Raw genomic sequence first — 26,924 nt, 5'->3', positions numbered from 1 at the left:
ACTAATGAACGTCAAACTTGAAGGGGTTGCGCAGACAGTTTTCAAGGAATGGGAGAAACAGGTGGCTGATGATAAACTTACCTTTAAGATACGAGAGGGGATGGATAAACTTAGATGTGCTATCAGTAGTGAACATTGGAGAGAAACACAATTCAGGATAATTCACAGGGCGACCTATGCTTACAATTTATCCTATGGCAATGCGCCTGCACACTACTTGAGACAGTGCCCTAAATGTGATCTACCCAAAGCCGACCTTCTGCACGGGATTTGGGGATGTAGCAAGCTACAATTGTATTGGGAACAAATCTGTGGATATGTTAATGACGCCTGGAAGATTAGAGTTAAAAATGTACCCCAACAATGTGTATTCCACTTTATTCCCAGAGACCAAGATGACGCTGACTCGTCCATAGTGGGCACCAAGGGGCCTCATGTAGTGTTACTTGCGGCGAAAAAATGTGTACTGAGGAAATGGCTTCAGCCCCAGCTGCCCACTTTGGATGAAGTCATCGGCACGGTGAAGGTGCTAATGTATATGGATAGATTGGATGCGGAACGCAATAAGGAATTGTCTGTACAGTCCTTTATTCATAAATGGAGACCGTTCATTGAGCATTCACTCACAATATATGAAAAGAGAGAGGTGATTAAACCATTCACTGACACAACATGGTACATGAAAGCGAATCTAGCAGGTACTTTAGGAGACTTGCGGATATAGTTCAGGTGGATTTGGATTATCTGTAGTGCTATTACATTGTTTATACGTCTGTATGAAAGAAAGGAAATGGATGTCTGGATTAACGGATTCATGACACTGCATGTGTTAAATCGAAATCGGTCCGACTTATATTGGTAAGGACCCACTATTTACAAGATGCTGCGGGTCTTGACACGCTTTTTCTGAGGGGAAGGGAGGGTTGGGGGGGTTATAAAATAAAAAATGGAATGATCTAGGCGGTCTTTTTGTGATATGCAATGACTAATGCCAATTCTATGTTTTACTATGTACGAAATGATTCATTGTATACACTGTGTCATCTCTTGTGTAACCTTGCCTCATGCCTGATCTGAATAAAAAATTTTATTACAAAAAAAAAAAAAAAAAAAAAAAAAGTTAATCAGAAAGTTATGAGCACCCCAAAATGGCGCCATTGAAAACTACAACTTTTCCAGTAAAAAACAAGCCCTCATACAGCTATATAGAAGGAAAAAATAAAAAAGTTATAGCTCTTGTAACACAACGATGAAAAAAGGAAAAAAAAAAAAAAAAAAAACACCACCCAAAACAGCCATCCTCACAATCGTAGCCGTAATTTGGTCTACAAACCATGGATCCACAATGCACTGTCTGCATTTTTCTCAGTGCCATCACTAAAAATGTATATTCTTGTCCACAATGTGGCCCAGAATAAGACATGTTCTATAATTATAAGAACAGACATATGGATGCAGACAGCACACGGATAACATCGGTGATTTTTAATTTTATTTTTGCAGACCCATAGAATTGAATGGGTCCATGTGTGATCTGCAAAAAAGTCTGAATGAGACATGGATACAAAATATGGGCTTCTGCATGAGGCCTTATACTGTGATATTAAATAACTTCCTATCTGGGTGACCACCATCTGTTTACATATAACTACATGCATTGAAATGGTCACAGAAAGATACACTATAGGCTCTATGATTTGTAGTGTAACAGTCACCAAAATAAAAAATAATATATGTTTCTATCAGTATATGGACAAGGTGGGGTAGTGTCAAAGAGTCTCTGTACTTTCACACAATTTAATTTCATTGGGATAGCCCCCTGCTTCTGAGTGAAATAAATCTAGCTGTGCAACAGAAACAAGGAATAATATGGCTGAAAAGACTTTAGGGAAGCCTAAAACAAAAAAAATAAAAATAAAACATCTGTTCCTTCACAATTATGATTGTAAAAAGCTCAGCTTTAAAAGGGAGTCTGTCACCTCCATATGACCATATACAGCGCTTACATGGCTCTGTAGCACACCTATACAGGATTGTAACGGTACCTTTGTTCTTTTCTTTAGACTTGCACCAGCAGGAAAAACTAAGTTTAATTCATATGCAAATAAGCATTTGCAAGTGCCCAGGGGCGGCGTTCAGTGTGTAGGTGCCCAGGCTGCCCTGCCTTCTTCTCACTTTACTCCTCCCCAGTCTCTGCCTTTGCCCGCCCTCCAAGTCCGGACCTATCGATGAGGCAAGAGACTTGGAGGGCGGGGAAAGGCAGAGATGGGGGAGGAGTAAAGTGAGAAGAAGGCAGGGCAGCCTGGGCTCCTACACACTGAACGCCGCCCCTGGGCACTTGCGAGTGCTCATTTGCATATGAATTAAACTTCGCCGGTGCAAGTCTAAAGAAAAGAACAAACAGGGGTCAAGTCCTGGGAAAAAAAGTGTGGGAACTCACCCAAGATCCACTGCAACCCCCCCTCCAAAAAATAAAAAAAAGCACTAATCTAGCATGCTGTAATTTGTGTCGCTGCGGACTAAAAAAAACAAAAAACAAAACACTTTTAGAAAAGTTTGTCATGGGATTCGATCTCATGACCTCTACACATCAGAGGCAAGGCATATGCCCTCACAGCTATGAAAGCTATATAGCTGGTTACTTAAAAATGTTTATATAAGACTTCTACTGTAGGTAACTTTGCCCACTGTGTATGGATGTAGCAGAGCTGGGTGTGTTGGGGCAGCTGTCATGTGTATGGTTGTACACTAGGTATCAGTAAACTAGGCATCAGTAGAAGTATCAGAAAAAAAAAAAAAAACACTTTTAGAAAAGTTTGTCCTGGGATTTGAACTCATGACCTCTACACATTAGAGGCAAGGCATTTACCCTCACAGCCATAAAAGCTCTTGAGGTAGTTGCTTAAAAAAAAAAAATAAGACTTCTACTTATACCTAGTGTACTGATACCTAGTGTACAACCATACACATGACAGCTGCCCCAACACACCCAGCTCTGCTACATCCATACACAGTGGGCAGCTGTCATGTGTATGGTTGTACACTAGGTATCAGTAAACTAGGTATCAGTAGAAGTCTTATAAAAAAAAAAAAAACACTTTTAGAAAAGTTTGTCCTGGGATTCGAACTCATGACCTCTACACATTAGAGGCAAGGCATTTACCCTCACAGCCATAAAAGCAGTTGAGGTAGTTGCTTAAAAAAAAAAATAAGACTTCTACTTATACCTAGTGTACTGATACCTAGTGTACAACCATACACATGACATGACGCTGCCCACTGTGTATGGATGTAGCAGAGCTGGGTGTGTTGGGGCAGCTGTCATGTGTATGGTTGTACACTAGGTATCAGTACACTAGGTATAAGTAGAAGTCTTATATTATTATTATTATTATTTTTTTTTTTTTTAAAGCAACTACCTAGACAGCTTTCATGGTTGTGAGGGTAAATGCCTTCCTCTGATGTGTAGAGGTCGTGAGTTCGAATCCCAGGACAAATTTTTCTAAAAGACATTCTAAATGATCTCATAGTGAAGGGGGCGGGGCGCCATGAGAGGAGTCACAGGCAGCAGCACCGCACAGACAGCTTCCTCTCAACTGAAGCCGCCCCTCCTCCCTTAGCCTCCTGCCATGAAAAAAGTGCAGGAACGCCGTTCCCATGCGTTCCCCCTCCACTCGACCCCTGAGAACAAAGGTACCATTACAATCCTGTATAGGTGTGCTACAGAGCCATGTAAGCGCTGTATATGGCCATATAGAGGTGACAGACTCCCTTTAAGCTGTTAGCTGATCTGAACTGTATTTTTCTTGTGTATGACCACTTTGAATGCATATTCACCTTATATGAGTTCTAGTCCATCCTTTACACCAGGCATCCTCAAACTTGCGGCAATGCCACAATGCCCTGATACCTGTAGGCTGTTTGGGCATGCTGGGAGTTGTAGTTTTGCAACAGCTGGAGGGCCGCAGTTTGAGGATGCCTGCTTTACACAGTCCATTGTGTTGGTCTCTTATTATCTGCACGTTCTTCAGGTGACCAGCGATGTCTTCATCCACTCTCTCAGGATATTAACACAGACTTTTTTTTTCCCCTTTAGGGTTTATATATTCTTTATTAAATTAGTACAACAAATCACAGAGACGTTATATTAGAAGTCATTACAATCACTCTATGCAGGAGAATTCATACAATGGCTGAATGGCACATAAAGGGAATGGGTTGTACTCCGTGCTCTTTAGTAAAAACTGTAAAATATACAATTATAAGAAGCAGACGGAGCTTAGCTATAGACAAACCTTGTGGACCACACATTCCCAAGACAGAACCATAGCAGAGACTACAATTCCTTACATTCGAGGTGGAGATCACTAATCAAGAAAGGTGCAGTGAAGCCCATAAGCAAACTGACTCTGAGGTGGCTATATATATATATATATATATATATATATATATATATATATATATATATATTTTTTTTTTTCATATCATTATATCAGCACTGTTCCTATTAGGCTCCATTTACACGTCCGCATCCATTCCGCAATTTTGCGTAACGGGTGCGGACCCATTCATTTTCTATGGGGTTGGAATGGATGCGGACACGATCTTCGGGTCCGCAGCTCCACAAAAGATAGAACATGTCCTATTCTTGTCCTCAGCTTGCGGACAAGAATAGGTATTTCTATAGGGGTGCCGGGCGGGTGTGTTGCGGGTCCGCAACACACCACGGACGTGTGAATGGAGCCTTATTATGTATACCTGCCCATCACTAAGGCTACAGACCATACTTGAGAAAAGTCAATATGTAATTAGAGAAGCAGAGCTTCTAACGCCAAGAACAGCACCACTCTTTTACAAAGGTCGTGTGTAGTATTACATCTGAGCCTTACTCGCTTGAATGGGACCGCCCACCACTGGCAGAAGAGTAGTACAATCTGCAGCAAGTGTGACTGTCCATGGGTGACCTTGGTGTCAGGATCACAATTCTTCATAAGCAGCTATATAGTTCATATCTGTGCCTGTCCAAGTTGGTTGCACCCAACTAAAATTGGAGAAGCTTTATTTAAAGGGGTTATCCCATCAGTAATTGAAAAATTAAACATCAGATATAATTTAGTACATGGCAACCTCTTTCTAACAAAGCTAGAACCAGTCCTGTACCTCACATGGATCCAGAGATCTCCACATTTATTGCTGCAATTGCTCTGCTAGATTTATTACAAGCTGACAGTTTAGGGGGCATGCACCTTCTCAGGAGGCATGTCCATTCTGCTGCAGCTGGTGACAGTTGAAGGATGGCGCTGAGCATGTGTGTCAAGCTCAGTGAGCAGGACAGAGAATATAGAAAAAGAACAAACAGCAGGTGGCGCTATACAGATACATTTTATTGAATAACTCAGTGGCTAGACTAAATGTTTAATTACATGCAATTACAAAAGTGTTCAGATCCAGGTGCTGGTTTGAAAAATGTTAAATTTTTTGTGGGACAACTGCAGACAAAATGATCTCCTGATATTATAGGGGTTCACGTCAAAGGCGCCTGTGCTTAGAACGTTATGGAGAATGCCAAATGAGGTTTCCTATAGTAGGCAATGATGGTATATATGGATTAGATATGCCATTAATGTCTGCATGGTGGGGGCCCAACTGCTGGGACTTTCCAGAGACGCCCCAACAGAACGTGGCACCTGGGGGTGAAGCGGGGAAGCTGAATGTCTGACCTTGTGATACAAGAACAGGAGCCACTCATACTGGCTGTTACTGAGGAGTCCTGACCGTGCCCTCCTAAATTTCCTTATGCCCAGGGGAGAGGCATTAAACCCACCTGGTGATACATTGGTGCCTCTGCCCCCATTATTCTAGGCACTGGTGGTGGTTCTAGTGGTCAGTAATGACTGTAATAATTATATATGCCATCAGTCCTTATGGTTATAGATCTTTATCTTTTCTATGTCACTTGTGGTCTTCATATGCAATGACTGGCTGTATTATGAAGAACCCAGGTCCAGTATGGAAAAGATGTGTGGACCTTTTGGAAAATTACAGATTCTTCATGAAAGTCTCGGAGATACAGCTGCTACCAGAGCAGCTGGATATGGAGAACACCCATCATCTGTAGTCAAGACTTCCTTGACAAAGATCAGGTTGAGATTATACACGCCGTGGGGAGATTTTTATCATAACTGGTGGCTATGGGCCATCTACTTCACACCTCCCTTGGAGGAGTGACTGAAAATTATCACATGAGGAGAATACTGTTAAACACATACATGTATATAGTTTATATTAAAAGGCACATATATATTTCCATTTGCAATATAAAAAAAAAAAAACAACGCAAAGCACCATCTGTAGACGCACTGACATGGGCGGATGTGCACAAACCCTGGACTCTTCATCCAGTTTCACACAAGTCCTTCCTGCTAAACAGTCAAGAGATCCTACACCGAATGGTGGAAACTAAAACATCCCCTGCATCAAACTCTCTGGGGGTGGTAGAAGATCCACCAGCCTCCTTCCCCAAAATTCAATTCCTCAAAGCTTTATTGATAGAAAGCAGATTGCTGCAGACATAGCGATAAGGAACCATCCTTATTAATAAGGGATTGTTACTACAAACCGTGAGGGTTGTTCCATCTGTATCGCCACAAAAAAAAAATTCTATACACTAGTTCTGGCCCCTTAGTAAATGACCTGTATCAACAAATGAAATCATTTTTTTTTTTTTTTGTTGCTATTACACAGTTTGACCAGCAGGGGCCAACCTAAATAAGCCGTTTTGTGCACATATAGTTACAGGATAGAAATAATTACATACAAATACGACACTATAGACCATATATTACTCAGCTTTCCCAGATCTGAAGCACAGGCCATGAAATGTCTGTGGAGGGTGGACCCAGGAGGCGAGGGTATGCAGACAGGCAGAATAGCAGGTTGTGTAAGGCACACTATCACAATATAAATATCCTTCAGAAATCTTTTTTTTTTTCCCCCTCTGGTTACAAAAATATATATTATCGAAACTGGGTTAACCATTTGATAGAAACACAACTAAGAAGGATCATTTTTCCAGGGCCCTGAGAGTAAGGAAACCTTGTGCGCTGGTAAAACCTGGTTTAATAAGGTAGTGAGTGGACCCCACTGACATAAAGAAGGGGTACACCTGCTCCTCCATGGTGAGAGGACACTGGCAGAGTGGAGAATGTCCCCATGGTCGGTGCCCTCAGGAGGTTGGCATCGCCGAAGTGTGACTTATGGAATGTTACGAATGAGGGTGAAGATCCGAACCAAAGGGCTTGAAATTAAAACAGAAGATGGAGGAGGCATTCACTCGTTCTTAGGGAGCTGCTGGTCCAGAGACTTCAGGCCATCCAGGAACATGGTGGGTGTTAATATGTGAGTGGAGCCTGGGACACAGAACAAGTCAAAGATTAATTCAGCCAGGGAAACGGAATGTGAACGGAAGATACGATTGTGCGAGATAAAAATAAATAATAATGGAGTTGGCTACCTCCAGAAATAGCACCACTATTATCCACAGGCTGTGCCTGGTACTGCAGCTCAGCCCTATTGAAGTAATTGCTGCAGTACCTGCTTGTGGACAAGCAGGGAAAAACAAAGTAGACCATCATCTTACACAACCTCTTTAAAGTGGCGCTCTAATTTGGAAGTACAAGGGCTGTCATACACTGTGGTCAATTAAAATTCCACTTAAAGCGGTATTTTGGCTGTTAAAAGTTATCACCTATCCTATAGGGGATACCTATTAAATTGGTGGTGGTCCTGCCTCTGGGACCCCCACAAGATCACAAGAATGGGTACCCATACCCCTCGAAATGCACAATGCTGCTCCATTCATTTCTACCATTTTCAGAACTCCCATAGAGATGAAAGGAGCAGCCGTTTGCATGCCGGACCTGCTGCTCCGTTCATTTTGGGGGATACAAGGTACCCATTCTCGTGATAGGTGGAGTCCCAATGGTTGGACCCCCACTGGTCTAATAGTTATCCCCTAACCTTAACCGGAATACCCCTTTAAAGGGGGTTTTCTGAGATTTTCAAATGTCTGGCTTAGAGTAGGCAACGGTATAAAAGAAATTGCCTATTCTCACCCATTCAATCCCCCGTTGCCACACCAGCAATTATGTCACCTACATCATGCAAATGCTGCAGCCAATCACTGGTCTCAGCACTGCACACACGACCACTGAGGCCAGCAACTGGCTGCAGCAGGCATATGAATGATGAACATGACATCATGACTGACTGGGACCAGAGCGGCAGAAGATTGAATGAGTGAGTTTTGGTTATTTATTTTATACCATTGCCTAGCCTTAGCCCAGACAACCCCTTTATAGTAAATAACATGCCAGAAGATGACACAATTCCCAAATAAATTATCCCAGGTACCTCTAAAGCTGGACCTAATCGGAAGCAAAACCTACCCATCAGAACTTCCCATTTTGAGTCCGTGGCTTTGGTCAGGTCATAGGCGCATCTCATTTCAGACATGGAAACTCCTCCCAGGACATAGACAATAAGTCGGGGTCCTGATCTGTATTCTGCCGCGCTGCGCGTTTTATGCCAGTGACCGAACCGCGCACTGCAAAACAGAAAGAAAAGTATAAAAAGGGAAAGCCAACATTCAGAACCAAACACTACAATCAGACCCTGCGTAGACCGTCATTCCTCACCTCACCGCCGCCTGAGAGCTGCTCACTTGGTTGCAGGGCTCTGACACAAAAGGCCACTGTTTCTTGTCCAGCTTGTCTTCAATGGCATCCTACAGAAGAGCCACACGCACAGTGTAATGGAGTCACACAGACATTTATAAACTGCCAGGCAAATGCAGCAAAAGTAAAAGGAAGATCTCAGCAACCTGGGGGTTAAATATCGATGATCACTGGCCAGCCCAATGAATGGGACTACTGCGGCATGGCCATTTCCATGGTGAATGTCCAACATTCATTTTTTTATTTAATCTCCGATGATGAATTTCTTACATCTACATCTTTATAGGGGTCAGAAATATCCCTGCAGAGACGGATTTAAAACCGAAGATACTGGCAGCCAGCATCTGCCACTAGAGGGAGCTTGCTGCATACTATTCAGTTCAATGTATAACCAATATGCAGCAAGCTCCCTCTAGTGGTGGCTGCGGGAAGCCAGCATGTAAAGTTTTACACTTATTTCAATGTAAGGAGCACTGACCACTATACAGATTTATCAAATTCATTAGATCAGAATTCTCCACCAAAAATACATATGGTTAATAAAGGCAGGACTTTGTTTTAAAGGGGTATTCCCATCTCAGCCAACTATGGCACATTTACAGCATATAGGAGATAGATGCAGGTCCCACAGGTGAGATCTGCATCTGTCAGATATACGCTGAGGATATGCCATAAATGGCAGATAGGAATACCTCTCTAAGGGTTTTCCTTATTTAGTTAGCAGGGGTAAGATTGAGGATGGGGTTGTTAAATGTTGACAGCAAATATACCTCCATGATGTCTTTTAGTGCTGGTGTCCAGCGAGACAGCTGGTAGGTGGACTCTGGCCGGATCTTTCTGTCGGGTTTGTTGGGTGTGGAGGACGGCTGCTGCACGAGGCAACAAGAAAATGCTTGCATCATATTCGTTAGATACAGGGACGTAAATGATCTCAGGGATACACAAATTCTGAATGATGATATTTACAGGATCATTCTACAAAAAACTAAATAAACATTTTTTTTATTTTTTTTTGGGGCGAGTGGGTTTCGCTCACCCCACTTAAAAAAAAATTAAAAAAATTACTACCCAACAGGAATCTGTTTAAAAAACACACACACTCACCTCATGCAAGCTGTTCTATTCCAGAGCTTAGGCTCCCATCCTTGCTGCTTCCCTGGCCACCTAGACCACTGCAGCCATGCACTTTTCAGGGGTGCTATGCCACCAACCAGCAGGGGCTCAATGGTCATGTGCCACTTGGGGACATCTCACTGCTGTGGCCACTGGATGGCTGCAGTGGTCCACGTGATCAGGAATGGGACATCCATGATAGTGCTCCAGGGACTGGGTGGCCCCCCTTTTAAGGTGCTGGAATATGGAACAATTTTATCATTGTCTTAGGGGGTCTTCTTCAAGAGAGAAAGGAAATGGACAACTGCTCTAAGAATTTACTGGCTATGTACACTTTTGCAACCATTTACATCAGACCTGTGTGTCCCCATGATAACAGACAACAGGTTAACCCGTGTAGTCTGATGTTGCAGTTATCCTCTTTCATCTGCTCCCTACCTCTCGTGGTCCTGCTAATGTATACAAGTACGGCTGGAATCATACAAGTAGTTTTTTTTGTGACAGTTGTTCATGCAGTTTAAGCCAAAGCCAGAAATGGATACACAAGGAATGGAAAATATAAAAGGAAGGACTTCTTCCCGTCGGATCCATTTCTGCCTTAGGTTGGAAACACCGCTTTAATACCGTCACACAGAGCTAGGATTACAGCTCAGCTCCATTAAAGTAGATGGGACCGAGCTGCAGTACCAAACACAACTTCTGGTCAGGAGGGACGGACCACACAGACCTATAGGTCTACACGGACGCTGTAAAACACAAAAAGGCATTTGCTTGCGAATTGAAGAAATATAACTGGTTGCCAAGGTGTACCTACCCTTCAAGTAGACATGACCTGAAGTAATGCCTCCGTCACACAATGTGCCATAGGTTGCATTATGCCCTTCTATAACTCTTGATCCTTTGCAGTAACTGCACTCCAGCAGTAATCGGCATCAGTTACTGAACTAGGTCTATACAGGTTTCTTAATCTAGGTGGTCTAGCAAGGTGGACCACCATGACCGTACATTGGAATAACTATAATGTAATGGTCACGGGACAAGATACCATATTGTACAAGACACTGTCTTCTCCATGCTACACAGGCTTGTTTCAGGAAGTGAGGGAATAAGGCAAAAGAAATCATCAAGCACCAAAATCAGTCAAGACAAGGGGAAACTAAGAAGAGCATAAGGGTCCATTCACACGTCTGCAAAATGGGTCCGCATCCGTTCCATAATTTTGCATAACAGGTTCGGACCTATTCATTTTCAATGGGGCCAGAATGTGCTGTCTGCATCCGCATTTGCACTTCTGGATCCGCAAAAAAATAGAACATGTCCTATTCTTGTCCGGACAAGAAAAGGCATTTTCTATGAGAGTGTCGGCGATGTGCAGTCCGCAAAATGCAGAACATACATTGCCGATGTCCATGTTTTGCAGATCCGCAAAACACATACGGACGTGTGAATGGACCCTTAAAGGAAGGAAGGAAACGGTTACCGGCTATCTGTGCAATGAGCAAAAGCATAGTAAAGCAGAAATCTCACTTTAAAGGGGTGTAAATTAGTTTAATGATAGCATACCCCGGATATCACACGGGCTCCCAGGCGCTGTAGGTTGCGGATGATGTTGCTGTCGCTCTGTATGTTGGCATGCTGGATTAGTTTGGTTAAGTTTTCCTCTGTTATACCTACATGTGGGAGAATTAGAGATAAGCCATCCATGTCTTACTAGTCACTCATGCGTGAGGATATTTCCCAGCCAGTAGCTAGCCGGCAGAGTGCAAAAAACTGCTCCCGTGGTTAAAGGGGTTGCACAGGATTACAAAAGCTTTGCTTTAAAAAGAGCACCACTCTGGACCAGAGGTTGTGTTTGGTACTGCAGCTCACTCCCATGTACTTCAATACCAGACACAACCCATGGCGTGGTGCTGTTTTGGGTTGTGGCCACCGGAGGTGTGGTTCAAAATAAGAGCTCCTTTACATGGGGAAAACTTCAATGGGACACATGGAAAAAAGACACACTCCACACCAGTGACTAAAGGGACCATGCAAAAAAAGGGTCTGAAGATCCCGATGCGGCCTCTGGGGACTGCTAATTTTGGAAAGGGGACTCATTCCAACTACATGTTCTCATACGTTGTAATTTTGCAGTAAATTAGTCGCTGGGACAGATATTGGGGACCCTCTGCGAATTCTCCCCGCTCATGCCAGGTCTAAAAAAGTGGGCGTGGTGTGAGCGGTGACATTCATCATTTTCTACGCCTGGTTTAGGCACATAAAATGGTCAAAATGCAAGACAGCAAGGAAGCCGTCTTTCATTTAGAAGCGGTGGTAGATCCGACGGCGCCTCTTCATAACTTCGGCAGATCCACCGCCAGCGCAGGGCCTTATTAAGACCGGTGCCTAAAACGCCGCTCTTAAAGGGGTATTCCCATCACATACAATGGGGGCATATCGCTAGGATAAGCCCCCATTGTCTTATAGGTGCGGGTCCCAGAGGTGGGACCCGCACCTACAATAAGAACAGCGCAGGGAGAGCTGTGGCTGGAGGACCGCAGATTTCCAGGGGCTCGAGCCACCACCAAGGGCTGCTCCCATAGAAGTGAATGGGAGCACACCGCACACACGCGGCCCCTGCTTCCATTCATTTCTATGGAGCAGACGGAAATAGCCGAGCCAGCACTCAGCTATTTTCGTCGGCCCCATAGAACTGAATGGAGGGCTGCTGCACTTGTGCCCTCTGTTCATTTCCCTGCTCTGTTCTCATCCTAGCGATATGCCCCCATTGTCTGAGATGGCAAAACCCCTTTAATAAATGTGCCCCTGTGTCAATGGGGGATAGAGCAGTCTATGTACAAACTACTCCAACTCCATACAGATGTAGCAGTGCTATCTACTATGTACTACGTAGCTGCAGTTACCAGGAACCAAATGATGTACAGGTGTTGTATGAAAAGAGACCTTGTCCTTATGATCTATTAGGGTATACAGAAGGGAGCATCTCCCAGTTAGGGTCTCCTCTGTAAGACTCTTATGATAGGCCACCATATCGTTCACATCTTCTGCAAAATCAGCTGTTTGCCAATGGCACCTGGAGTCTGATCTGCAGTTGAATGTGAAACTGGTCGTCTCCGATTAGACAACCCCTTTAAAATCGGCCATCAATAGCATGGGCACATTTGGTGCTTATTTAGTCAGCTGGTTTGCATTACAGAAGACAAGAAGCCTCCTAATTGACTTCCAGGTAGGCACGTACCATTCTTCAGGTAAATATACAGCACGATAATACGGATCTTGTCATAAGGTTTGACGGCTGGATCCAGAAGCACAGGAACAATGATCTTCATGGGATCCTTTAATTTCTCACCCTCAGCATCAGAGCCCATGGCCAAGTCCTGTAAGAAGAAGACGATGGTGACAATCCTCTTATTGGGAGAGTTCATTTCTGTGTTGTATAACTAGGGACATGCACCTGTCTCACACCTAATGTGAATCTACAGATTTTCCTGGTTCATCGTCCCCTTATTATATATTACTAGCTGAAGGACCCGGCTTCACTCGGGTATATTTAATCTATTTAATTTAATGTTTGTGTGTCGTTAAAAGATATCAACACTATCCACTATAATAGTGACCCCGCCACCAAAACAGTGACCTCCACAGCCCCCCACCCCTTAACTCTGACCCCCCCCCCCCCTCACACAGTGCCCTGTGTCTTAAAATTGGACCTCCACAGCAGCCCACCCCCTTAACTTTGACCTTTACAGCAGCCTTCCCCTTTAACAGTGACTTTCACAGCACACCACCCCCTTAACAGTGACCTCCACAGGGGCCTGCCCCCGTTACAGTACAGTGAAGTTAAAGGGGGGGGGGGGGGGCCTAACCAGACCAGGGCGTGGCTTAGCGGGACCAGAAGTCAATTTTTTTAAATTTTTATCGTGAAAATTGGTACATTATCACATATGTCAACATTCCAGTACATAAATTTACATACTCATACACTGCAATATCATCTTCGGGTACTGGCAAATATGAAGCACATTTTCCCATGTGGGACATCAGTAACATCAATATATAACATCACCTAGTAGTATACAAAACTCTACCTAACCCAATATTACCCACAGCATCACAACAAAAAGATATGTTATGTGTTTTGAACAGAGTGCATATGAGATGGAAGCGCCGTGATCGGAGAGGAGCACCAAGATCCCCATATCTTCTAAAATTTTTGAGGACATTTCCTGTTACCATACATTATTCTTTCAAAAGGCAGTATCTGATTTACCAGCGCTTTCCACTGACCTATGGTCGGCGGTCTGTCTGCCATCCAGCGAAGTGCTATTGCTTTCCTGGCCAAGAATAGAGTCTCTCTCAGAAAGGTCCATATATACAATGTGCGGTTATCACTTTCCACTATACCCAAAAGACATATCTTAGGACAACAGGGTACTACCTCTGCGATCAAAGAAGACATAATATCCACTACCTTCTTCCAAAAGGACTGTACACGCCGACAGTCCCATATAAGATGCCAGAAATCCGCATTGGTTTGAGCGCATCTGTGGCATCTAGTGTGATCTATCCTTCCAATCTTGTACAACCTGGTGGGTGTTAAGTAGCTCCTGTGGAGTATGAATAGCTGAAACAGCCTATTATTATATTGAGAGAGGGCGATACATTAGACGGTGCACTCAGAGCATCTGACCATTCCTTAGTGAGTTGTGGTATCCTCTCTTTCCACCTGGTCTCCACTAACAGAGGTTTGGAACGTATTTTAAGATCAAAGAGGTGTGTATATAAAAAAGGTGGAGATCATACCTTTCGGCCCCTGGGTCTTAAGTATGCCAATCAATGGATATTTTGAAATGGCGCGTGTGTCCTTATGAAATAGAGAAATGTAGGGCATGTCTCAACTGCAGGAATCTAAAAATGAGAGCGCATAACCCCTACCTTCTCCTGAAGCTGAGTGAAAGAGTATAAGATACCTTTCTCATACAACTCCCCCAAGGTGAGTACACCATAGTTTTCCCAGACAACTCTAACCTCACAATGCAACAAGTGTGGGAACATAGGGTTATCTATAGTACAACAGCATCAGGGAGGTCCTGGTATTGTTGAAGTTTTGCAGCCTTCCAAACCTGATGAGCCAACCCGTGTATGGGCAATATTCGGCCGCCGATAGCGCCGATTCGGAATTCGGTAGAGGAGTTTGTGTGACCCAAGTGGTCAGGAATCTCAGCTGACCTGCTAAAAAAATATAAAAATAGATCGGGCAGAGCTGCTCCTCCCTGCTGCCAACCTCTCTGTAAATTAGCCAAAGCCAGCTTCCTCCTTTCTTTTCCCCCACACAAATTTTGCAATTGCAGAGTGTAGTCGCTCAAAAAAACTTCTCGGAACTGGGGCACAGGTGTGTTCTAATAAATACAATGCCTTGGGTAGGAGGACTATTTTGACAAGATTCAATCTGCCCATTACGGATAAAGGCAATGTGGTCCAAGATTTGAATTTGTCTACAGCATAAGATTCAATGGGAACAATGTTAAGCTGGTGGGACATTGCAGGGTCTTTGGTAATAATAATACCCAAATATTTAAAGTGATCCACCACCATAAGATTGTAATATACAGGGGGCCAACTCAGGGACCATAAGGGTATGAGGGCTGATTTGGACCAGTTAATGCGCAAACCCGAGAAATTACCAAAGCGATTAACAAGTTCTTGATAGGGATGTATCCACTGAATCCATAAACAAAATAAGGTCGTCCGCATACAGCCCCAACCTGTCCTCCCTACCTCCCAAGGATACCCCCTTAAAGATGGCATCTTAACGTACTCTAATGGCTAAATATTCAATTGCCACCACGAACAACAGGGGGGACAAAAAACACCCCTGCCGGGTCCCCCGGTTTAATGGGAAGGTAGAAGATAAAGAGCCATTGATCGAAATATTAGCCGTGGGCCGGTGGTATAATACCCGTATCCAATTGACAAAGGTAGGGCCGAAGCCAAAGCATTCTAGGACCTGCAACAAGGATGGCCATTCAATGGAATCAAACGCCTTGGCCGTATCTAGTGCGGCCAAGGCCCATTGTCTGCCATCCGCACAGCCCACCTGTGCAACTACCTGGGTTCTCCTGATATTGCTGGAGGTGGAGCGACCCGGAATAAAGCCTGATTGATCCTCATGAACAATGGAGGTAATCACCTTGTTCAACCTATTTGCTAAAATCTTGGTTAGTATTTTATAGTCTAGGTTTAATAGTGATATTGGGCGGTAGGATCCACATTCTAAGGGGGTTTTATCAGGCTTCAGGAGTATCACAATAGAGGCATCATACAATGAATCAGGGAGATTACCTCTTTCCAGGGAGGCAGCATACATCTTGAGCAATTTAGGTCCTATGACACCTTCATATTTAGAGTATACTTTAAGAGGAATACCGTCTGAATTTAGGGAAGTCCCCGGGCCCAGACCTTTGATGGCTGCAACTACCTCTTCCAACATGAGCTCTTCATCAAGTAGCCCCCTGTCCAAGGGGGATAATTGAGGATGAGTCACCTCATCAAGATATGTTCGAAGTTCAGATGGGGTATATTGAGACTGCGAGGTATACAGTTCACTATAAAATTCTTTCAATCTATTCAAAATCCCGCTAGGGTCCTCAACCACAGCACCCTCTGCATCCTGAATGCAGATAATGGGGGGGCCATAGTGTAATGTCTGACAACCTGGGCCAGGACCTTCCCCGTTTTGCTACCATACTCAAATGCTTGTTGTTTGAGGAAGAAGAGCTAACGGTCACTCTTTTCTTGTAAACATAGCAAATATTGTCTGCCTTTTAGCATCCAATCTAATCTGTTCTCCTCAGTAGGATCAGAAACATATTTATGCTCGGCTGTCTTGCAAAGTACGCACAACTCCTCCTCTTTAAGCCTCGCAGCTTTTTTGATGTAAGAGATGGAAGATTTAATGCATCCTCGTAAAAAAGCTTTTAGGGTATCCCAGAGGGTGAGGGCATCACTACCCCCTTCTTTGTTCAGTTCCAGAAACATTTGCAATTGGTCCGGTATGCGATCATTTATGATCATCAGGGACAGCCAGAACAGGTGAATGCGAAGACTGTGGCCTCGTGTCTCCCCACCAGGAGGGGTCAACGTCCCCACAATAGGTGCATGATCAGACGGTCCCCGAGGCACCTACTTTACATCAGAAATTATGGGATGGGCCTGCGCGTCACATAGCAAATAATCAATGCGGGACAGCGCCCCCTTGGAAGGCGTGAAACAAGAGAACTCCCTACTAGAAGGGTTCCTCTCCCACCACACGTCTAAACACCCCAGCTCCAAGATAAAGCGCCTAAGCCTCGAATCACTCGTGCGGATAGTGCAGTCACGGGGATTAGCCTGAAACCTATCCATTGACTCATCCACCACTAAATTAAAGTCTCCTATACACAATACCTTAGAAAACGGAAATTGAGCTGCAAAACCCGCCGCAGCTTGTAGGACAGAGAGGTTGGCAGGAGGGGGTATATATATAGGTTGAGTATAACATAGGGTACACCATTCAAATGTGCAAACACAAAAAAGTACTTGCCCTCAGGATCAACCATTTCCTGATGTAACTCCCATCTAACCGAGCGGTGAACCAGCACGGACACCCCTCTGGAATAAGAAGTACCATATGCACTAACTGCCCACTGCACCCACGGCTTATGCAGCCTACCCTCCGTTTCAGCTGTGTTATGGGTTTCCTGAGGAAATAATATGTGCGAATTATACATGCAGACTTGTGCGAACACCGCCATACGCTTCCTGGGACCTCCCAGACAGTGTACATTCCAGGACATAAATCGTTACAGACGCCATGAGTACTGGAGGAATATAGGAAGGGTCCAGGAAATCCATAATCACATAATTTAAAGCTACCAAAGCGATGTATACCACAGCAATAAGTGATGCACCAATTAACATAAACACAGTTAGACAGATAACTCAACAGAAAAGCCCAGCATGCTGGGTAATAAACATGTTTGGAACACGTAACTTCAGTGGCGATGAAAGTGGGGGACCTGCACAGTGTAAAGGTAGATCAAACTGGTGCAGGTGAGAGAACTGGCTCCCTAGATAAGTGATCAACAATGCCAGTAACGTATTACTGCTTGGACAGTACCTGAAATATGTTTCAGTGATGTCCACGGGTCTCTCACACCTGCTAGTTGACCGGTATAACGTTCACATGGAAGTCCAATAAAACATTCATAGCCCATAATAGAGATAACAGAAGGCAGGCATGTCCGGTCCTGGACAACAAGATATAGCTTCCCTTGAATAAGTATCACCTCATCTCTGGGGCGAATTCCTGGGTCTCACCAAGAGCCAGTCCTTGGCATCCCTGGGGTTATTGAAGAAGAATTGTGACTTCCCTCCATCTAGGACCCTCAAGCGGGCAGGGTAGGCCAGCCATGGAATATTGCAAGTCGAGGTCTCGCAAACGCTTCTTGATAGATGTAAATGGGCCTCTCCTTCTGTAACTCCGCTGAGAAATCCGGGTACAGGGATATGTTAGCAGATCCAAGGGTAATGGTTTGCTTCACTCTTGCCTTAGACAGGATGAGGTCGCGATTCCGCCAATTGAGCATGCGGGCGAGAAGCGGTCTTGAAGGGGCCCCAGGTGGGGGCATCCGAGCTGGAACCCGGGGAGCCCTCTCCACTGCGAAGGCCGCATCTGGAAACGTCGATTTAAACCATCCCTCCAGAAATGTAGCAGGATCGGGTCCCTCGGTTCTCTCAGGCATGCCAAGTATGCAAGTGTTGTTTCTCCTCGAACGGTTTTCGAGGTCATCGCATTTCTGACGCCACATCTCAACCGCTCCTTCCACAGCAGATATTCTAGCTGTCAGAGGTCTGGTCGAGTCCTCCAGCTCGGACACTCTTTCCTCTGTGAGCCGGAACCGCTCCCACAGCTGTTGAACATCATGGCGCAGGAGGCCTAGGTCTACTCTGACCTCCTCTATCTTGCCTGTGAGAGACAACTGGCATCCCATGATAGCTGCCATCAACTGGCTGCGAGAGGCTTGCAAGGTTAGCTCTGGTTCCCCCTCCGTCTCCGTCGTTGGGTTGCCCGGATTGCCCCCTGGTTTGTGGCGCACGAGGAGAGGAGGTAGCGGCGGCGCCATGTTGTGCCTCCTGGCGAGTGAACTCTTTTAGGCGATCCGCCGCTTGTTGCGCTTTACTAGGACCCATAATCAATGTTTGGCCCCTTGGGGTTCCTGGGCTCGGGCTCTGGGTGAAATATCTGGGTTACAAGCAGCAGGATTAGTCAGGATTGATGATGGGAGCCGGAGCAGCTCTCAGACACGTCCGGCCATGTCGGCAGTTTTTTCAATCTGTCGGCTGAGGAGTGGGAGGGGCCAAGGCCTAACCGGATCAGGGGAGTGTGCTTTTGAACAGCTCACTGTAATAAAGCAGCACTGTTCTGTCAGAGTGTGAGCAGTAGGGAGAAAGTCACCGTCCCTCCCACCTTTGCAGCTGACAGAAGTTGATTTTTACCTTCATTTTTTCAATCCCTGTTGGCTGAGGAGTGGCCTAACCGGATCAGAGGAGTGTCCTTTTGAACAGCTCACTCTAAGGCCTCATGCACACGACCGTTCCGTTTTTTTGCAGTCCGCAAACCGCGGATCCACAAAAAACGGAAGCCGCTCGTGTTGCCTTCCGCAATTTGCGGAACGGAACGGGCGCCAGCAATATAAATGCTTATACTTATCGGATGCGGACCCAAACAACGGTTGTGTGCATGAGGCCTAAGACAGCAGCACTGTGCTGTCTGAGCGTGACCTGCAGGGAGAAAGTCACCCTCCCTCCCACCTCTGCAAATGACAGAAGTTGATTTTTACCTTCATTTTTTCAATCCCCGTTGGCTCAGGAGTGGGCGTAGCCTAACCGGATCAGGGACGTGGCTTAGTGGGACCTGGAGGCGGGGTTTTAAGTCTTTTGAGGGTGGACACATTGTGGCAGGGGGCATGTCTGGGCTCCTTCCTGCAAGAGTGACGCCCCTCTGGGCACCTTACTGGCTCATTTGCATACCAAATAAACTGGATTTTCAGAGGATAAAAACCATCTATTGCTGGAACAAAGGCACATCTGGAAATAAGGTACTAAGTGCTATTAGGCCATGGCTTTATTTCAATAGCGATTATCCTGGTGACAGATTTCCTTTAAAGCTCTCCTACAGCAGTGAAGAAAAATGGCTGGGTTGTTATGGAAACCTGGAGTACAACTGTGTATGTAGCGGCTGGAGGACCTGCGAGCTTCTATTGGCTGATGAGGGTCATGTGACCAAGCTTTTATTGGCTAATGCATTTTTTTTTTGGGGGGGGGGCAGGGGGAATCTCTCAGGAACGGTACATCCTAGAGAGCCGAGACCTAGTCTAAAACCTTCCTGGACACCTGAGGGGAGGCGCTGATTTTTGTAAGAGCGCAGCCATGTTTTTCTAATACTGTACAACCCCTAAAGAACCCATCTGATACATGTGAACTATGCCCCCTGGTTTGCTATATACAGTCCATATGCCATTTTCTGTATGAACCTCGCATACATTTATAGGTATCGCATCAAGGACCCAGACTAGTCAGCCCATTCCCGCTGGTCACATGAGGGACTGTTGTGCATTTTCATAAGTATACAATATTATCTAATGACATTACATCCAAAATGTATGCTCATCTCATTGCCTTTAAGAATAAAATCAGCCTGAACCAAAGTTCTATTATGTGGTTGAGGAAGCCAAGATGAGTTCATGGCAAGTTCAGTTTATATAAAAATTGTGAACATGAACGGACATTGTATATGGGTTTATTTATGGGGAGTACACCAGCTTCCTCAGACATGTCTGTCTGAAGGGAACAAGGTTGTTTCATGGATAAGCCATGACGTGATAAGAATTCATATCCTTGAGGCACACCTGCTGTATGAGGTTCAATTTATATATTCATAAAATTATATATTCATAATATATATATATATTATATATCTCTATCTCTCTATCTATCTCTGTATGGAATATTTAGTTTACAACATATTTTAACCAATAATTAATATATTAATATAATGTGTTGTCTATGTAACAATGTATCGATATAATTATATATATATATATATATATATATATATATATATATATATATATATATATATACATATACATATACATACACATATACATACACACACACCATATATGTATCAATTAGGATGTATCCTGTAGAAGGTACAGAAACATTGAAGTAAGTTTCTATTAATTGGATTTCTGAGAAGAGTTAAAAGTTATTTCAAAACAATAGTTATTCATGGATGTAGATAAGTAAAATATACAAGTTCCAATGCCGAGTATCAAGGCCGTCATATAAAATTTTATCAAGTTAACATAGATTTCAAAAAGATCCAAGTCCAGGATATAGGTAATTAAAAGTGTCAGGAAAAGACCTTCCTCAATGATGTATATTAAAAAAGTTAAGAAGGTCATGTGAACGTATTTATTAGCTATTTAGTTTTAATGTTTAAAGTTGTGATGTTCATCTGCAGTACCACAGTGCCATCTGTTAAGAGTTAATATGACATCATGGTGTTATTAGCATGCGAATACACCCACCTTACCTGATTGGAAATCCCTAATCTAAAGGGGATGATTCTTAGATAAGGGGGGGGGGGGAATAATTTCTGGTCCCACCTGAACTCTGTCTACCTTTGACCTGGTAATGTATATTTGTTTTTACTGCTCGTGATATTAATAAGATATTTCTCTCGGTATATAGCCAAGAGTTCCCATACTGTGGTAAAATATATAGTGTTAGGCGCATCCATAATGCTGATTATTCTCTTAGCAAAGATGCAGATTGTTAATGGAAGATCTGACATTATTTGAAAAGAGGAGTAAAACCCTTGGAAAGTTATTTTCCATAGTCCGATTGCCGAGCTGAATATTTTATCATATTAAGGGGGTGTGTTAGCACTACCGTGTGGTACATTTTGGGTATTATTTTGTAACTTCATCATTTGTTTTGCAATTGTATTGATTTTATATTCTTTGTTTTATAATAAACGATATATATATATTTTGCATATACAATTGTCCCTTTGTTTCACTGCTTGCACAAATCAAATTAAGATACTCTATAAAAGAACTTAGAGGCGATTATGTCCACCTGAAGGATAATATAATTTTTATGTTTTTTTTATCCTCTCTTTTATATGAAGATTCTTTTTATATAGAAGATATGACAGGACGTACCTGCTCCACAGCGCACAGTTTGTCTATGCCTCCTTTGAAATGCTTCATGCAGTCCTCTGCCAGGTGAAGGTGTGTGGAGTACTGTGCGCAGGGGAGGAAATGGGAAATATTAATACAGTTGGCTTTCTAAAAGAAATCTAATCCATCTGATGGGACAAATATATAAAAAAGTGACATAAGGAAGAAGGATCACAGCCTGCTACTATCATCTCTTCGCTGTCCAGCATCCCCTTGTCTTCATGATATCAATCTCTTACCTATCAGAGAGGAAATGTGTAAGATTTGGCGTCGGACGAGTGGGGGTGGGAAAAGTTGCACATGTTATCACCAGGATGTGTGGACTCCTCTACTAAAGACTGGTATTTCATACAGTACATTTGGAGAGTCTTCAGACCCTTTCACTTTTTCCACATTGTTATGTTACATAAGATTTATAATATTTTTTTTTTTACATTTTCCCCATCAATCAAGGAATTTCCCAGAGTTGTACCTAAGCCACTCCTGTGTCGTCTTGGTTGTGTTCTTAGGGTCATTGTTTTGCTGGAAGGTGAACCTTCAATCCAGTCTGAGGCCCAGAGCTCCGGATCAAGTTTTCATCTCCCTATACTTTGCTCCATTCAGCTTTCCTTCAACCCTCATCATTCTCCCTGCCCCAGCACCTGAGAACCACCCCAACATCCTCATGCTGCCACCACCATGCTTCATTATAGGGATGGTATTCGGCTGGTGATGAGCAGTGCCTGGTATCCTCCAGACATGACGCTTAGAATTAAAGCTGAAAAGTTCAATTCTGGCTTCACCAGACCAGAGAATCTTGTTTCTCACAGCCAGAGTCCTTTTGGCGTATATAAAAAAAAAAAAAAAAAAAAAAAAAAAAGGGGAGAACCTTTTTGCTGGCCACTCTGCCATAAAACCCAGATCAGAAGAATTCTGCAGTGATGGTTGACTTTCTAGAAGTTTCTCCCATCTATACAGGGAGTGCAGAATTATTAGGCAAATGAGTATTTTGACCACATCATCCTCTTTATGCATGTTGTCTTACTCCAAGCTGTATAGGCTCGAAAGCCTACTACCAATAAGCATATTAGGTGATGTGCATCTCTGTAATGAGAAGGGGTGTGGTCTAATGACATCAACACCCTATATCAGGTGTGCATAAATATTAGGCAACTTCCTTTCCTTTGGCAAAATGGGTCAAAAGAAGGACTTGACAGGCTCAGAAAAGTCAAAAATAGTGAGATATCTTGCAGAGGGATGCAGCACTCTTAAAATTGCAAAGCTTCTGAAGCGTGATCATCGAACAATCAAGCGTTTCATTCAAAATAGTCATCAGGGTCGCAAGAAGCGTGTGGAAAAACCAAGGCGCAAAATAACTGCCCATGAACTGAGAAAAGTCAAGCGTGCAGCTGCCAAGATGCCACTTGCCACCAGTTTGGCCATATTTCAGAGCTGCAACATCACTGGAGTGCCCAAAAGCACAAGGTGTGCAATACTCAGAGACATGGCCAAGGTAAGAAAGGCTGAAAGACTACCACCACTGAACAAGACACACAAGCTGAAACGTCAAGACTGGGCCAAGAAATATCTCAAGACTGATTTTTCTAAGGTTTTATGGACTGATGAAATGAGAGTGAGTCTTGATGGGCCAGATGGATGGGCCCGTGGCTGGATTGGTAAAGGGCAGAGAGCTCCAGTCCGACTCAGACGCCAGCAAGGTGGAGTACTGGTTTGGGCTGGTATCATCAAAGATGAGCTTGTGGGGCCTTTTCGGGTTGAGGATGGAGTCAAGCTCAACTCCCAGTCCTACTGCCAGTTTCTGGAAGACACCTTCTTCAAGCAGTGGTACAGGAAGAAGTCTGCATCCTTCAAGAAAAACATGATTTTCATGCAGGACAATGCTCCATCACACGCGTCCAAGTACTCCACAGCGTGGCTGGCAAGAAAGGGTATAAAATAAGAAAATCTAATGACATGGCCTCCTTGTTCACCTGATCTGAACCCCATTGAGAACCTGTGGTCCATCATCAAATGTGAGATTTACAAGGAGGGAAACCAGTACACCTCTCTGAACAGTGTCTGGGAGGCTGTGGTTGCTGCTGCACGCAATGTTGATGGTGAACAGATCAAAACACTGACAGAATCCATGGATGGCAGGCTTTTGAGTGTCCTTGCAAAGAAAGGTGGCTATATTGGTCACTGATTTGTTTTTGAATGTCAGAAATGTATATTTGTGAATGTTGAGATGTTATATTGGTTTCACTGGTAAAAATAAATAATTGAAATGGGTATATATTTGTTTTTTGTTAAGTTGCCTAATAATTATGCACAGTAATAGTCACCTGCACACACAGATATCCCCCTAAAATAGCTAAAACTAAAAACAAACTAAAAACTACTTCCAAAAATATTCAGCTTTGATATTAATGAGTTTTTTGGGTTCATTGAGAACATGTATTTTTGAGGATTCATTTTATTATTGAACAACAACCAACTTGCCTAATAATTCTGCACTCCCTGTACACAGGAGCTCAGCCAGGTGACCATTAGGTTTTTGGTCACCTCTCTTACCAATGCCATTCTCCCCCGAGAAGTTTGGAGGGTTGGCCAGCTCTAGTCAGAGTTCTGGTTGTTCCAAACCTTTCCATGTAAGAATTATGGAGGCCACTGGGCTATTAGGAACTTTCAATGGAGCAGACATTTTTTGTACTCTTCTCCAGACCTGTGCCTCTTCACAATCCTATTTCTGAGCTCTACAGGCACTTGTTTCCTCCTCATGGCTTGGTTTTGCTCTGATATACATTGTCAGCTATTAGACCTTATATAGACAGGGCCGTGTCTTTCCATATCATGGCCAATCAACTGAATGTACTACAGGTGACTCCAATCATAGTATAGAAACATCTCAGAGATTATCAAGAGAAATGAGAGGCCCCCAGAGCTATATATCAAGTGTCACAGCTAAGGATCCGAATACTTATGACCTTTTGAAATTTTAGTGGTTTTTATTTTTTTATAAATTTGCAAACATTTCTAAAATTCGGCATTATAGGGTACCGAGTGCAGATTAATGGGGGTGAAGTTGATTTTTTTTAAAATTTATTTTATTTTAGCACAAGGCCGCAACATAACAGAATGTGCAAAAAGTGAAAGGGTCTAAAGACTTTCTAAATGCACTGTACATAAAGATAGGTGGCCTCCTTTGACCTGACCCATCATTTTAAGAAAGTGGTGTGACAAGAAATCTAAAAAAGTAGCTAATTTTTGCGCAAAATGTTTGAGTTTTGTACACCAGAAAACATCTATAGTACATCAGCCTCTACATCAGAGATGTTTTAGGTCTCCTCAGTTCTGGTACAGATATGTGCATGTAGACACAGGTGACGCGTATGAACTGTGCACATCCAGTGCTTTTATTTTAGGAGGTCAGACCCAAGTCATGACTGCAGCACTGGACCATAATACAATCTGCAAATCAGGATCAGTACTAGATGAGTGATGTATTCAAAGAGCTGCTCAACTTTTTATGTAGAATGACTCAATGTGTCAGATTGTTTTGAAAAGGTAAGAACACCCCATAACGGGACAGCACTTACCTTATTTAACTCTTTCTGATACTGTGGCATCTTCTTCAGTATCTGAGACAAGTCTTTGATGTTGGCCTTTAAAGAAAAAAAATGGAAAAAAAAAAACATTACTGACATAATTTACAACAAGGAGAGCAATGAAAGACTCAATGAGAGACAGACCCCATCAAAACAAGAAGCCAAACTATAGGAGAAGACACTAATGAGGTCGCCCCCCCTTAGATATTTATGGAGAGGTGGTGCCAGCTGCAGCAATAACCAGATGCACAATGAATGGAGAGGTGGCTGCGCAAGTGGATGGCTCTCTGCATTCACTTCTACTTCTCCCCAGGTGGATCAGTAGACTCCCATTCTCCACACAGGTCTCCACTGGTGGCGCTGCTGCTGCTCATTAATAAAATGAGTAGTCCGTACACCGTACACCGCTGAGCTGTCAGCGGTGTACGGAGAACTGAGTGTTAAGCGCACAGTGAATGGTGCGCTTTAGGGATGTAAAGTATATTAGAACATTTTTTTTTAGGGGATTAGGGACAACATAATTAAAATCATTATAAGAGTTTAGTTACTCTTTAAACTGAGCATATGCGAGCACTGAGCACGCGAGTCAGACCAGAAATACGGAAAAGAAAAAGAAAAACAGCAGGGGGCGCTATACAGATACATTTTATTGAATAGCTCAGTGGCTATACACGTTTTTTGAGCTGAAGGAAGGACACCATGAGGACTACCAAAATCAATGAATGTGGCACAGAGAATCCTACGGCCCAAAAACCCTCACATAGAAACTGACCAGACCTACCATCTGACGTCCAGTGATGAAATCTATTTCTATACATACACCTCTCACTTAGTCCCTTGGCGCCTCCTTCCCTACACTTCACTCCCATTCTCTCCTGTTCCTTATTCTCTTCCCATCTCCAACTCAGTTTTTTCTTTATCCGTCCATACATACAGTATAGAGCAGGGATCCGCAACCTCCGGCACTCCAGCTGTTTTGAAACTACAACTCCCACAATCCTCCATTCACTTCTAGGGGAGTTAAGAAACCAGCAGAGCATGTCTGTAAGCTGGGAGTTGTAGTTTCACAGTAGCTGATCCCAGATACAGAGAACCGGAATTAAATCACAAAGCAGAATAGCATCTACCTTGTCCGTCGTCATTCTTTTACTCTCACAGAAAGATCTCAACAATTCTGTCACTTTCCTGCAAGAGACAAG

The 26,924-nt window shown here is 43.6% G+C and overlaps 1 protein-coding gene across 1 annotated transcript in view; it reads right to left on the bottom strand.

The window, feature by feature from the left end:
• Positions 1–4,686: 4,686 nt before the first annotated feature.
• Positions 4,687–26,924, bottom strand: part of STXBP2 (syntaxin binding protein 2) — a 51,383-nt gene continuing 29,145 nt past the window's right edge. The window contains exons 11-19 of the mRNA XM_044279054.1: positions 26,853–26,910; positions 25,717–25,782; positions 22,124–22,204; positions 13,087–13,225; positions 11,412–11,518; positions 9,506–9,604; positions 8,697–8,785; positions 8,448–8,605; positions 4,687–7,409 (exon numbers count right to left, since the gene is read on the bottom strand). Coding sequence (XP_044134989.1) covers positions 7,330–7,409; positions 8,448–8,605; positions 8,697–8,785; positions 9,506–9,604; positions 11,412–11,518; positions 13,087–13,225; positions 22,124–22,204; positions 25,717–25,782; positions 26,853–26,910 — 877 coding nt within the window. The 3' untranslated portion in view covers positions 4,687–7,329. The remainder of the gene's footprint in view (positions 7,410–8,447; positions 8,606–8,696; positions 8,786–9,505; positions 9,605–11,411; positions 11,519–13,086; positions 13,226–22,123; positions 22,205–25,716; positions 25,783–26,852; positions 26,911–26,924) is intronic.

Source organism: Bufo gargarizans, chromosome 2 (genome assembly GCF_014858855.1).
Source record: "Bufo gargarizans isolate SCDJY-AF-19 chromosome 2, ASM1485885v1, whole genome shotgun sequence".
Taxonomy (NCBI): Eukaryota; Metazoa; Chordata; class Amphibia; order Anura; family Bufonidae; genus Bufo; species Bufo gargarizans.
The sequence above is the reverse complement of the archived record's forward strand: the minus strand, read 5'-3'. Positions and strand labels throughout refer to the sequence as shown.